We start from the raw sequence: 15,794 nt of genomic DNA on the forward strand, positions 1-15,794 counted from the left end.
TTTTCTAGTACCATTTAGCACGGTTGGTGACAGGATTCAGGAAAGCAGCATCTTTCAAACTCTGGTAGAGTATACGCAGAGCCATTAACACAGTTTTTGTTAGGGGGGAATCCACAGCTTTTGGTTGACTTGAATATGATTTTTGTAGGGACAGACTGATCAAAGGGTGGATACATATTAGAGCATGTTTATGGGGAGAACTGTCTGTATTAGAAGTGTAGCCTGGAAGCAGCAGGATCCCTACTCTTCCACACTCCCCCCCCTGCCCCTTGCAATCAGTTTGTACAGCCTGTAGAAGGGTTAGCTGTGTGCATTTGGATATGCTTAAATCTTTATAGACCTGGCTGGCAATAAAGATCAAATAAAGATAAGGGCATTTGCCATTCAGAGCAGTTAAACCTCACACTTATAGATATTCTTAGTAGAAATGTGACTTTTCTTAACAATGAGCACAAACAGCAAGTAATGCTTATCTGCTGTTTCAATAAGAAAAGAATAAAACAGAGAAGGAGAGATATATTGGATAGACGTTTGGAGCCCATGCAGGCAATACATTTATCCAAATTACTGCCACAACCCAGTCGCTTTATTATTTTCCTTCTGTAGCGGAAATTGCTCTTCCCAGTGCTTTGCATTTAGCTACCCAATGCCAATAGACCACCTCCCACCTTCTTAATGCTGAGAGTTTAGACTTTTGGAACATCCAGAGGCCAGACAGTTCTCCCCATGTGATCTTTATCTGCAGACAAATCTGCTATCTTTTTTAACTTGTCAGCAGTACATGACAGGAACGCAGCGAGGCAGCTGGAGGAATTACTGAAGGAAATACAAAGAAGTTGCTAAATTCTCAAGTGCATAATTGTCTATACTGATATTAGCATAGAAATGTCTTCAAAGCACAAATATTTCGTAGCTGGCAGCTATGGAGCAATGAAAGCTGCCTGAGTGCCCTCTGTCACATGCTGGATCCTGTAGGGGTAGCGCTTTGTTTTGCTGCTGCATCAATTACGTGGGAACAATCCGTCAATTATTACTTTCCGATTTTGTTATTCCGAACAGCACGGAAAATAAACTGTTGTTTTGTCTTCTGCTACGGCATATAATATAACATCTCCATTCTTTCACAGATGGATTGTTCCTCAGCACACATTAATACAGTTCTGCTGCCATGCATATTGCCTTGCCATTCACTCTACAGATGGAATTATCACAGTTTAAACTGATGATTTTACACAAATTTCTATATACATTTAAAAAAACATACATTAGTATGTTTCACTAGTTTCAGGGAAGAACCAAAGCCTCATTGCCTGTGTTAAAAATGTTGGGAATCTCATTTTCTCAAGTCATAGAGCTGTTGTATGTGGCAGACTTTATAGCAGCCATATGAAAAGAAAGATACACCCTTTTTAACACTGCACAGACAGAGGCCTTTATTGCACTAGGATCTGCAAGCCAAGATGTGTTCCACTCCACTAGTTGGCTAGCCAAATTCAACTCCATTGGTTAGCTAGTACGTATTTGATATTAACTATTTACACATGCTACTAGCTTTTGTTAAGTGTAGTTATTTAAAGACTAAGATTTAGTTATTTGGCACTAAAGCCTTTCTAATTACAAAGCAAATTACTTAAGGCTGGACATTTGCTATTCTCCAATGAGCAAGCTATGCGATAAAAAACTTCCACCATAGAGTGAGGAAAAGTTTCTCGTTAGCCTTAGGCCAATCAAACACCAGGCATTTTCTCTGCCTGCGTATAAACTCCATTGGAGAAAAGGCATATGCATGTGTGCACTCACAAGCCAATGCTATATTTGTCAGTGCACTGCTATTTTGCTGCCTGCATGACATTGGCAACAGTACATCTTTTCAGAATGGGTCACCCCTTGGCAACCAAAACTTGAGTTTCTGCTCAGAAAAAGAACCACTCACACCCAAATGCTTCAAAAGGACACAGCATTGCCCTTTTTCTCAATACACTCAGTTTGTATTTAAATAAGTTTCATTGCTTCTTATGACCCCTGTATAAGAGACTATGGTGCTTTATATCATTTACAACGAGGTCATCAAGATCTATGGTCTCAGGAAAGACGGCTACTATTTTGGTCACTTCATAATGAGCAAGCAAAATAATCCCTAATGAGACAACATTTCAAACCAGGAGGAATGGGCATGCTTAAAAAACTAAATGGTATGATTTATTGTCACTATGCAGGGGACCTACTGTATAAAGATGACCTGGACTGGTAAATGCCAGCGAGACTGCTGTAAGATTCCATATGCAGTCACTATTTATTGGGCCTATAATGGGGATGTTGGGACCTCTGTGTACTTGAAATACCACAGCCTATTTTAATTCTCAGTACCGTGTTTAATCAATTAAGTCAGGACTGTTTTAGTAAATAGGCAAAAGGGACATTTACCCAGGGCCCACCAGGATAGGGGGCCAATTAGCACACATTTAATATGGAATAACTTTTGGCAGAAGCATCCTACATAGATGGCAGACTCCTCATATTAATCAACTGGAAGATCTCTAGGCGGCACACTTGAAGATCAGGTCTACTCCAGTAAGTGCAGATCATTTCTTCACTGCCTGTCTTACTATTTTGATCTTCATGTACTTGAAGGTTATTCTATCTCAAATTTCTTGTGGCAGTGGCAGCCCACTAATAAAATTTTGCCCAGGGCACTGATACCTTGAAGTGGCCCTGAATAAGGTGTTTGAATACTCCTTCCATCCCCCTGATAAGATACATTAGCATTAAGATAAAATGTAGCAAAAACAACTCACCAGCATATGAAACAGACAAATTAACCTTATTTGTATTACAATAAACATGATAAAGCTGTCACTTGTCCTTGTTTATAAACAGACATACGGATATTAAGGACAGCTGTGGCGTGCCTGCATTAACAACTCATATACTTTGCAAAGAACAGTAAATAAATTGAATGAAGCACAAGATCATTATCTATGTCAGGGATGAGAAGAATTGCAATGGAACGGCTCAATACCCACACAGACAGTGGTTTCTAGGGGAAAACATTAAAGGGATCTGTAGAGGTCCAATGTATTGTATGTGAGTAAAATGCATTGGTTTTTTTTAAGATTTTGGTAGTGGAGGCCTAGAAATATGTTTGCTTTAGGGCTTAATACCGTTTTGTCTAGAACTCTTTCCAAGTTTCTTGCTCCAAAATTAATGCAGCTCCCATGTTTACTAAAGTGTGTATTTGTGCAAAATTTCTCTTGCGTTAGCTGGCATTATTTATGCAAGTGTAACATCTTATTTCAACATTATTTCAAATGAACTGCAAGTTTTTGGTGCCCATTTAAGTCAGCTCAATAATTTGCTATAAATTTTGTGAATTTTTTGTTGCCAAGGTGACAGCCAACGCTAATGGACAGTTTATAAGAACTATCAATAAGTTGTATAAACACAACGCTGATGAGAAGAAGGTGGGGGCCTGAAGAGTGCAGAGAATTACTACTGGCATTTGAGAGCCTCTAGTACCTGAACTAGGTAAGAATTAGGCAGAAGAGGTACATACCCAGTGCCCCTCACCATTACACCCTAGGCACACATTTTTCCTACCCCTAGTTCCGGAACTGATTATAAAATAATTCACTACTTATAAATGTATAAGTATAAATGCACTCACTAATATGCCCTGGATAAAAAATGACATGAAACTTCACCTACTGTACAATTTCTGGTGTTTTTTCATGTCATGCTGCACTCCCGTGGCAAAAGAAATTGGTTGCAATTTTGCCATTACTTAGGGATACATATGGTGCTATACTCTAGGCTACACAGTGTAAATGTGATATAACATAAATATGGGTCAAAATCCACAGTAAAAGGAGTAATCACAGCTTAGTAAACCTACTCCGGCATAACTTCTTGCAAGTCACTGTTACAATCTATCTAGCTGAGTCATGTGTGGTCTACGTCAGATTCACAGATAGTAAATATGTCTGCTTTGTTAAGGCAAGAGCTTTCTCAAAGCGGAGAGGCTGTACAAAACCACATTATGTGAACCTGAACTCATAAAAAGAAAACCACAGAGCAATTAAATGACCCACATGAGCAATTACTTGACGGATTGTGGTGATTTTAGTGTCCCAAGCATCCTCAGGCTTGGGAGGTGCATGACTGTATTCCTGTGTTTTGTTTCATCACAAAGCTATTTCCTTGCGACCATTAAACCCTCAGGTACGCTGCACTCCTCGGCTGACCGGCAAGTCTCTGCACATCCTGCTTCCTGCCATCTCTTTTGTTGCCTCTACAGTTTTCCACACAACATTACTTAACTTGTGCACATTTATAACACACATCATTGGCAAAGAGATTAGCGCCTAAATAACTCTGCTGATCTATTCGCTAACAGGAAGAAAGCTGTATTAACATGAATTCTGGGTGGCTGCAACCTAAATTTCTGTTCTGTATAAGGCAGCACATTGTGATGGGCACCACTATTACAGTTCTGTATCAGACAGTACAATGTGATGGGCACCACTATCACAGTTCTGTATCAGGCAGCACAATGTGATGGGCACCACTATTACAGTTCTGTATCAGGCAGCACATTGTGATGGGCACCACTATTACAGTTCTGTATCAGATAGCACAATGTGATGGGCACCACTATCACAGTTCTGTATCAGGTAGCACATTGTGATGGGAACCACTATTACAGTTCTGTATCAGACAGCATAATGTGATGGGCGCCACTATTACAGTTCTGTATCAGACAGCACAATGTGATGGGCGCCACTATTACAGTTCTGTATCAGACAGCACATTGTGATGGGAACCACTATTACAGTTCTGTATCAGATAGCACAATGTGATGGGAACCACTATTACAGTTCTGTATCAGACAGCACAATGTGATGGGCGCCACTATTACAGTTCTGTATCAGGCAGCACAATGTGATGGGCGCCACTATTACAGTTCTGTATCAGACAGCACATTGTGATGGGCACCACTATTACAGTTCTGTATCAGACAGTACAATGTGATGGGCGCCACTATCACAGTTCTGTATCAGGTAGCACATTGTGATGGGCACCACTATTACAGTTCTGTATCAGACAGCACAATGTGATGGGCGCCACTATTACAGTTCTGTATCAGACAGCACATTGTGATGGGAACCACTATTACAGTTCTGTATCAGATAGCACAATGTGATGGGAACCACTATTACAGTTCTGTATCAGACAGCACAATGTGATGTGCGCCACTATCACAGTTCTGTATCAGGCACAGCGCTGCGGAATAAGTTGGCGCTTTATAAATAAATGTTTATGTAATGTAATCAGGCAGCACAATGTGATGGGCGCCACTATTACAGTTCTGTATCAGGCAGCACAATGTGATGGGCACCACTATTACAATTCTGTATCAGGCAGCACATTGTGATGGGCACCACTATTACAGTTCTGTATCAGATAGCACAATGTGATGGGCGCCACTATTACAGTTCTGTATCAGACAGCACAATGTGATGGGCGCCACTATTACAGTTCTGTATCAGGCAGCACAATGTGATGGGCGCCACTATTACAGTTCTGTATCAGACAGTACAATGTGATGGGCGCCACTATCACAGTTCTGTATCAGGTAGCACATTGTGATGGGCACCACTATTACAGTTCTGTATCAGACAGCACAATGTGATGGGCGCCACTATTACAGTTCTGTATCAGACAGCACATTGTGATGGGAACCACTATTACAGTTCTGTATCAGATAGCACAATGTGATGGGAACCACTATTACAGTTCTGTATCAGACAGCACAATGTGATGTGCGCCACTATCACAGTTCTGTATCAGGCACAGCCCTGCGGAATATGTTGGCGCTTTATAAATAAATGTTAATGTAATGTAATGTAATCAGGCAGCACAATGTGATGGGCGCCACTATTACAGTTCTGTATCAGGCAGCACATTGTGATGGGCACCACTATTACAGTTCTGTATCAGACAGTACAATGTGATGGGCGCCACTATCACAGTTCTGTATCAGGCACAGCGCTGCGGAATAAGTTGGCGCTTTATAAATAAATGTTTATGTAATGTAATCAGGCAGCACAATGTGATGGGCGCCACTATTACAGTTCTGTATCAGACAGCACATTGTGATGGGCGCCACTATTACAGTTCTGTATCAGACAGTACAATGTGATGGGCGCCACTATTACAGTTCTGTATCAGACAGCACAATGTGATGGGCACCACTATTACAGTTCTGTATCAGACAGCACAATGTGATGGGCGCCACTATTACAGTTCTGTATCAGACAGCACAATGTGATGGGCACCACTATTTCTATTCTGCATTTGTATTTAGTACCAACATTAGTAAATCATTTCCTAGGGCTGAGGCACTTTGTGCCTGGGTCTGCTTTACTTGTATCCAGGGAGTAGGAGGTGAAGCTTCCTTATGGGACATATGGTGAAAGCCAGGACTGCTGAGGCACCCATGGTAGCATCAGTGCCGATTCTGGGTCTGCTGCCATATGAGGCAGCGGCCCCGATGCTGCCCCTTGGAGCGGGTCCAGAGGGGGCTGCATCGCTAATGCAGGCTTTTTGCCGCCCCTGGTAACTGGCCACTCACTGCCTCATGGCAGGGGTGGCCCCGGGTAGCACAGCCTTCCCACACCCAAGTCAATATCTGGTATACAGTGGTGCTTACAAAGGGCCCCAAGATTCTTATGGTGGTGTGTGACACAATGAAATGAAAATTAAATGAAAGTTTGCCCAGTGACCAGTAAATATCTTCTGATTATGGGTGCTATTGGTTACTGCTCCTGGGCAAACTTGGTGTCTTTTGTTAAATAACATGAGTGTTTTGCCCATCCTTTTTTACTAGCAACAGTCTATCGAGTAGAAGCAGAAAGCATTACTTTCTTGCTATAGGAAAAATATAAATACTCTTGTGCAGCTGATCAATTTTCAAAAAGAAACCCGGGATACTTTCAGGAACAAATATTTCCTGGAAAAGAATCTAAATAATGAGTGCTGGAACTATGCATTCCAGTAACACAAATTCTAGTCTTTATGACCCCCCTTGGGAGTTTTGATTTACGCACAATGTACATCAGGAAGTAAACTGGTCACTCTATCTAGTTATAAACTCAAAGAACTCCAATTGCTGTATAACATGTCTGGTTTTTAATTTTTTTTGTATTTGGACATGAATTATAATATAGGTATGGCTTTGGTAACACAGAATCAAATTAGAATCAACATTTGTAACATGGTTCTTTGGTGTAACAGCTTGCTGTCCTGTAGCTTCAGGGCAGGGGGTTTGACTACCTTGCCTTTAAGGGAGTAATTCTTTGAGTGCAATTGAAAGAGTGACATTAACACTACAGGTCTGAGTGATTAGCTCATGTCCACTGTTTGTGAACAAATTAGATACTTCCTAACAATGCATAGAGTAAACATAGCCTGGGGGGTCTAAGGACTAAAAGGCAACTTTGATAAACAAGTCCTAGCTACCTGCCTACCTATGAAGTTGCAGAGGTGAGAGCTAGGTCACAAGGGGGATTTTTATACCATGTTATTATGAAGTTCCAATGTGGCATAAAAAAGATCAAATAAGCAGTAGAGTAGAAAACTCTAAATGAGCTTGTTGTTAAATTCACACATTTTACAAGCTGACAACTGCAAAAAAAAAACATCAGAATGTGTGCTTTTACATACAGAATCTGATACACCAGGAACAAACAAAATCTATAGAAACAAATGAATATGCCTGGATTGCTGGTACCCTGTGGCATATAACTGCAGCATATTTTAAGACTGTTGCGAAAATGACGCAACAACCTCATTCTGTGTCATTCTGATATAAGCGTACAGTGCCGAAGGACACATTGCTACAAATGGCACACACTTTGATATTAAGTGCAGCTTTACGTGTGTCAAAACTCAAATTTACATAATGTTTTGGTTTGTGGTAGGAATACACCGAATTCACTATTTTTGGATTTGTCTGAACCCCGAATCATTTGTGCCGAATACTGAACCGAATCCTAATTTGCATATACAAATTAAGATAAGGAAGGACTAAAGGTCCCCATACACGGGCCGATTATAGCTGCCGATATTGGTCCCTTGGACCGATTCGACAGCTAATCGGCCCGTGTATGGGCAGAACCGAGCGGCCTGGCCGACCGATATCTGGCCTGAAATTGGCCAGATCTCGATCGGCCAGGTTAGAAAATCCAGTCGGATCGGGGACCGCATCGGCTCGTTGATGCGGTCCCCGAACCGACTGCCCCATAACCACAAATGTAATCCGATCGGATTATTTTTTTTTTAAGATACTTGCTACCCGATATCGCCCACCCGTAGGTGGGGATATCGGGTGAAGATCCCAAGAGAGCAGATCTTATAGTGTATGGGCACCTTAAGGGAGGTGACAGACGGGGAGATTAGTCGCCCCGAGACAAATCTTCATTGCTGCGGGCGACTAATCTCCCCACAATGCCATCCCAACGGCAAGAATGTAAACCCCAGTGGGATGGCATACGCGTTGCTGTGATTTCCGAAGTTTCCTCTCTAAGCAACTTCCCCGTCTGTCACCTCCCTATAGAGAACCACGTCCTGCTGAAAAAGACCGAATCTTGGCCGAATCCCGAACCAAATTCTGGATTTGGTAGGAAATGTGAAATAGTGCAAAGCATTAGTGCAATGCGCCAAGCCCCCGCACAAAAAAATCTTCAGGGCGAGCACGCACAGTGCCTTCTAAGGACAACCTATATCCCATATCTCCCCACACAGCTCACTCGCCCCTGCCCTCTGTTGCTAATTTGAATTTAGATGAGGGAATATGGCATTTTATAATATACCCTGTTAAAATATGATATCCATAGAGTGCATGCAAATATATCTGAATGTGTTTATGGCTGGAGGAAGCAGCGCTTCAAAGAGAGAGGAACAATATAAAAAAAAAAGGAAGTCACTAAAAGTGGGACTAAATACAGTAAATACAGAGCAGCAGTGAGAATTGGAGCTGAGGTTAAGATACTGTATATACACTGTGATAAGACTGCTGTACCTCCACGCTGGTATATCTAAGGTACCTCAATTTCAACAAATATTTTTTTGGATTTAGGCAAACAAATCTGCATTTGGAAAGATGAAATGTAGGTATATATCAGATGTCCAAAACAGTGTTTGTTCAGTGATTTTTGCATTTCCCCATTCATTCACTCAGAGGCAACACTGTCATTTTGCCTGTGCCAGGTATGATGGGAAACTATAAAAAAGAAAGTCATTATTTTACCCAAAATGAACTGAAACACAATCAAGCAGCCACTGGGCCAACACAAATTGTTGTGTAAATACTGGCACATTAAATACTTCATACACTGTTACCTGTTTCTGACATCTATTATGTTTATTCAGAGAATATATCAACTGCTTACATATTCATGAGAACAAGAAGCGATTAGGTGCAATTAAATGCTCTGTCACATCAGTCAGAGCGCTACACAGTTACTCATCAATCTGTATTAGAATTTAAGAGGAAAACTGACAGTAAACAAAATCCCTTCAAGCTGTGGCATAACAATCCGAAGCCCTCATGTTCTTCCAAAGAGCTGCTACTAGAACTCAAAAGAATATAAAGCTGACCGGACTCAGGACAACATTCATACTATCTGACCAACTGGTGGCATTTTGTTCAATATGATTACCGGTATACATTGATGGGCATGAGTGATCTCTCTGTTGGCTGGTCACCCAGTGGGAATCACCTGCCAACCTATTTTATAAACAGTGTAATTGATTCAAATCCTTATTTTGGGATACAACACATACACAATGGTCATTGTGTATATATTCAACTTTAGTAACAGTAAACCTGTGATCACTATGCAGAAGTGTACTTTCATTCTGCTCTGAGCTGGACAGTGTCTTGGTTGATCAGCATTGACAGCAGAATTTGACAAAACCAGACACATTAATGAAAGATCACTGTTTGGTCAGAAATAGCCATATTGAATTACTTTATCAATATATGTATTATTATCCTTTCTTAACATAGTGTGACTGCACTCTCAATACTAAAAAAAGAGAGGACATTCGGCACTTACAATGTAAGGTTCCTATGCCATGTACACTAGGGTAAAATTAATCAGGAGTCAATTAACGTGACTGTATATTTTTGGAGTGAGGGTGGAAACTGGAAATCCTGAATATAACCAGTACTCAAAGTGTTAATGCTGCATTTGTTAAGGGTTAGTATGTTACAGACAGTAAAAGTGATCTTTTTATAATGTTCTTATTTGACTTATTTAAATAGCCAGTGTTGGTTTGTGGTTTGACACTATAATACAAACAAATTAGCAGATAGACTATAATGCTACATAATTCCAACACACAAACAGGCCATGCATGACTATTAGTTGCTTGGGTCAGTGACTACAGCAACAGGTTAAATAAATAAGAATATAATGAAAAAAAATAAGGTGATAGTATGCATTAGTATATATAATACATATATACTATTTACAGCATTCTGAAAGTTTCATGTGTGTTTTTCTCTTAAAATACATCAAACAAAAACAATAATACTCCATTGCTGTACCTGTTTATCCCCTGTTCTTATGGAGTGCGGCTGCAATACTAAATGTAGTACCATGTAACTGATAGTAGTTAAAATACAACATATAAATTACGTCTAGAATGTGAAATAAAAGAAAATAAACTGGTCTGCTGAAACTCTAATCCAAAAACTACTAATCACTTGTCAAAACATACTTGAGAAAGCAATGCTATACAGACCGCAACACAAACAGCAGGGTCTTTTCCCTGCAACTAATGCTCAGATCAAGAGATGTATCATGTTTCTTACAGAGAATCTGGCTCAAAGCAAAGGTTACAGCAGGACAGTACAGCATAAACAGAAACCACATATTATTTATAAATATCATTTTTTAAATATGTAGAGATTATACTTGGATGATCACTTCTATCAACCAGAATTAGCACCGAATATGAAGTCACATTTACAATATTCAACTGTACACAGTTCACAGCCTTTTTCAAAGAATGATCTGATATCTGTTTTATTCTGACGTATGGAACCCCTATCTGATGTTTCCTTGCACCAACTCTAGTAAAGAGTTCATGATTATATTTCACAGGAGTTAAGGAAATAAATGTCTTTTTTAGGCACAAATTACAAAACACAGGCACGTTTACAACAAATCACAATACTATGACTTTCCATTGATACAGTGGTTACCTGCTGGGACCCTAAGCTGGACCCCATCCCGAAGTTCCCAAACCAATAGCCTAGATAAGTTAACCAGTGTTGTTGTGATTGCAAAGAAGCAATAGCTATTAAAAAGTGAGATGGACTAACAAGTCTACATTACTCTAAAAAAAAATGTTACCAGTTACCATTTTGCAGGTTCCATTTTTACAGACACAAACACAATTGATAATGCAATTAAATAAAACACAAAACAAAAAAAATAAAAAAAAATAAGAAAAGATCAATATTACTTACCCACAAGCACAACATTTTCTGATAGAAAAACAAAATCCTGTTCTTTGCCATTCACAGAAGTCTCAAGTGGCTTCTTTTTAATGTCCACTTTTGGAGATGATAGTGCCATGGTGGTATTGAAGTTATCCAAGTCTACAAATTTCTGTAATCCAGGGTCTTCTCCAAAAAAGCAACAATACTGTACAGTTCCAGGCTGAGTTGCAGCTACTAGAGGAGGCTTATCCTTTGTAATGTTTGGTTTCACCAAGTGCTCAGTAATGTAATCTTTAAGTTTACAGCTCAGGTAGTTATTTCAAGGATTGTCACACAGAAAGCCCTCTGCACGTGCTGCATTACAAATGAATAGACTGAACCAGGACAGGGGTGTGTCCCGACTTAATCCAGAAGACCAAATTCTTTCCTCACTGTCTACAGATTACAGCAATCAAATTACTGCCTCTTCCAATTTTCTCTTCTTGTCAGATCTTTATCTTCATCCTAGCAAAGGAAAATGTGCAATTCAGAAAAGCATTCAGAGCGCCACCTTGTCCCAAATATTTTGGAATTCTTAGCAAATTAGTTGAGTAGTAGATTGCACATGTTCAACTAGGGACAGATGAAAGGTGATATTTACTGTGCCATAAAAAAGCAATTTTTACTGGAACTATTATTAAAAGGGTAGTCTAGAAAGTATTTTAACAGCTTACACCACAAGCTACTGTGGCTCCATCTTTCCAGGTGTAAAAATGAATTTGACAGAATTGACATACCTGAGCATTTTGAAAAGCTACAACTGCAAGTTTTAAACCATGATGGCTCTATTATCTCCAATAGAGATAAGACACACAAGTCCAATATATTTTCCAGACACTGGGGCGCATTTCTTATGTTACTAGAACATATCTACTTACCTATTTCAGTTTGAATGTACAAACATGGGTTGCCATATTGCAAGTCTGAGCAGAAGCATTCTTCATATAAAGCAATAAAACAATAAAAAGCATATTATTGACTCTTGTGTTAATAGGAATCAAATAATGTGATTTATATAATCACATACATAGCCCTCTTAATTACTTAACATTTACAGATAATAGTAAAGTGTACTTAGAAAGCAAGAGGTTTATGTTATATCAAGAATGATATACTCATTAAAAACACAAATGAAAAATATCCAATTAAAAGAAAGTATTCTTAGAAAATCAATTAATAGGAATGGATAAATAAATGTTATAGTATGTTTAAACAGCCTGTGGATGTTATTTGTGTTTTTTTTCTACTTTTAACATCATTAATTGTGTAACCATATCAAGCCCTATGTAAATAGAATATATAAAAACAATGGACACATTGCACATAACTAGCTGGTATCTATAAATTTGAACCTTTATAGATAAATTACTCAGAACTGAGGATACTGCAATTGCTAAAGTCGCACTTTAAGGGACTTTGGCAATAGAATAGTTGATCCTCCCTATCCCTGGTATGTTTCCTTAAATTAATTTTCTGTTTGGCTGAGGAGAGCAAGTTAAGAGGCTGATTTATGATTGATCGAGCCTCTGAGCCCCAAAATAATTAAATACAGAAACCACTAGGGAGTTCAGGAACTCCCACATGGTGTTTCTGTAACTGATTGCTCAATCCTGGAGGCTTGAGCAATAATAAATCAATGTATGGACTAGATCTGACAATGAAATGACTACACTGGTATATTTACCCCCTATGTGAGGCTGCTGTGAGTGCTTACCTTTGTGTAAGCTTTAAATAGTATCAGTACTGAGATTAACTGGCCCCCTGCATGGTTCACACCTCAGGTTCAGGCTGTAATCCCCCTGTATTGTTTAAACATGTAATCCCCTGTACTGTTCATACCTTTTAATCCCTACATTGTTCACCCCCTACATTGTTCACACCTCAGGCTCAGACTGTAAGCACCCACATTGTTTACCTGTTCACACCTCAGACTGTAGGAGTAGTGCCAGCATTGTGTCACTGTATGCTGCCTATGTGTGCCACACTCTGCCTGCCCTATGCTGCCTGTGTGTGCCATGCACTGCCTGCCCTACCCGTGTGTGACATACTCTCCCTGCCCTACCCTGCCTGTGTGTGCCATACTATGCCTGCCCTACTCTGCCTGTGTGTGCCATACTATGCCTGCCCTATGCTGCCTGTGTGTGCCATACCCTGCTTGTCCTATGTTGCCTATGTGTGCCATACTATGCCTGCCCTACCCTGCCTGTGTGTGCCATCCTCTGCCTGACCTACCATGCCTGTGTGTGACATACTATGCCTGCCCTATGCTGCCTGTGTGTTCCATACTATGTCTCCCCTATGCTGTCTGTGTGTGCCATACTCTGCCTGCCCTATGCTGCCTGTGGGAAGTGAACCTGGCAGGGGTTTGTTTTGGTTAGCATCTGGAAATAGTCATTATGGTCTCTAAGGTGTGCAATTATGTACTGGGTATGGTCCTAAAACTTTTGTGAAAACATGGGTGTGGTTTGAAGTGGGTGTGGTTTAAAAAGGGAGTGGTCAAACCGGCTTCCAATATTGGTCATCTAACACGTAAAATGTTTTGTGCACTTCTTAATTTGTTGTGTGCACTGATATCATAACTTGTGCTAACTTAAATGAGCACACAGCTTTGACGCAACACTGTCTGCAATTAAACTTCATGGCTATTGACATGGGGAGGCGGTGATGCAAACCTGGGCTAAATGTTTGGTTGACTTTAACAGTTAGGGGCAGATTTATTAACATTCGTATTTTTTCTAATTTTCCCGAATTTTTTGCCCTTTTTTAATATTCAGGTTTTTCCATAAATGAGTATACCGTCGGGCTTTTTTAAAAAGTGAGTTTAGTTGTGGTAGAAAAAAACCCACATAAATTACACAAATACGAATTTTAATAAATCTGCCCCTTAATTGTATCATTATGGATTGTCCCGTACATCCTTATTAAAAACGAATGGCAAATTATTATGTTTTTTATTGTTTCATTATGCATGACAAAAAATATAGCCATCACTGGTTTGCTAGGATGTGGCTGAATAAAGCAGTTCCAGCAACTTTACTAAAATCTCTATTACGCAGGCGGCCTTTGTCTGCAAGAAAATAACATGCAATTAAAGTTTATGGAAGAGGGGCCGGGAGAAGCCTTCTGCATTCTTCCTTGTGAAGATGATTGGCAAAGTCAAAAAGTACCAGTGAAGCTGAGCTTGTGGAATTGGAAGGTCTTTCATTTTCAAGGCGTTCTCCGTTGTTAATTACATGTTAAGTCACAGAAATTTCTGACAGTGTGTTTTCCCAAGAGATACAGTTTCTAGCTCAGCTGAACTGAAGTAATTAGGGAGACATTTACAGCTTCCAGCTATTTAATTGAAATATTAAGGATTTAATAAATAAAAAAAATATCTTGAATGCAGTATCGTTTTGGTGACCCCAGTTCCTAAGGAGAATGCTGTGAATTTTAAAAGGATGTGGTTACCTGTGGTCACCTGGTTTACCTTTTGCATTTAAACTCTATCCTCGCCTAGTGTAGTGGTGCGGAGCAGGAGGCGTAGGAGTCAGCAGTATGGAATGAAATAGCCTGCAAGCATAACTTTGCTCTACTGTTCTACTTACTGTATCAAGTGATTGCACAATTCCAACAGGGATCATAGGCCCTGATATTTCAAGTACACAGAGGCCCAAACAGAATTCTATAGGCCCAATGAATAGAGAGTGTCTATGGTATCTTATAGCAGCCTTTTTGGCATTTTCCAGAATCACAGATTGCCAGTCTGGGTCCTGGTCTAAATGTCCTGAGACTTAGCAACATAATTTAGAGCATAGATATCACAACTGCAAATATCACTGCCTTAGAACAATTAAGAAGCTCCGCAAAACTTTGGTACTGAGTCTAGTAATTTACCCACAGTATATATATTTATCTAGATATGTCTTGATATTAACAGCAAAAAGTTACATATGGAAAAAGACTGTAAGCAAGAGAACATAGCTGAAACCAGCTCTCCCCTTGCAGGCACATTACTCAGTATTTCTTCCTACAAGAGGAAACAGAGACAAGCTGCTGCATGTTTTGAAATAAATCCTCTAACCATACAGAGCAGACGTTCCTGTGGGATTGCGCACTAATGACGTACCCATAAAAATCTGCCAAGTTAGGTAAAACTGATCTTTTCCATTATCAGTCTGTCATACATAAAAGTATTACACCTACACAAAAACATGTGCACATTCATTCAGTGTTAGCATTCTTTAGTAGATTGGTATCTGCA

The 15,794-nt window shown here is 39.8% G+C and overlaps 1 protein-coding gene across 3 annotated transcripts in view; it reads right to left on the bottom strand.

Moving 5' to 3' along the window:
- plch2 (phospholipase C eta 2) overlaps positions 1-15,794 on the bottom strand; it is a 365,570-nt gene that overhangs the window by 321,464 nt on the left and 28,312 nt on the right. For all 3 annotated transcript variants that reach the window (XM_031905491.1, XM_031905490.1, XM_031905493.1), the window contains exon 2: positions 11,540-12,016. In XM_031905491.1, the coding sequence (XP_031761351.1) occupies positions 11,540-11,648 (109 nt within the window). In that variant the 5' untranslated portion in view covers positions 11,649-12,016. The remainder of the gene's footprint in view (positions 1-11,539; positions 12,017-15,794) is intronic.

Source organism: Xenopus tropicalis, chromosome 7, assembly GCF_000004195.4.
Source record: "Xenopus tropicalis strain Nigerian chromosome 7, UCB_Xtro_10.0, whole genome shotgun sequence".
Classification (NCBI taxonomy): Eukaryota; Metazoa; Chordata; class Amphibia; order Anura; family Pipidae; genus Xenopus; species Xenopus tropicalis.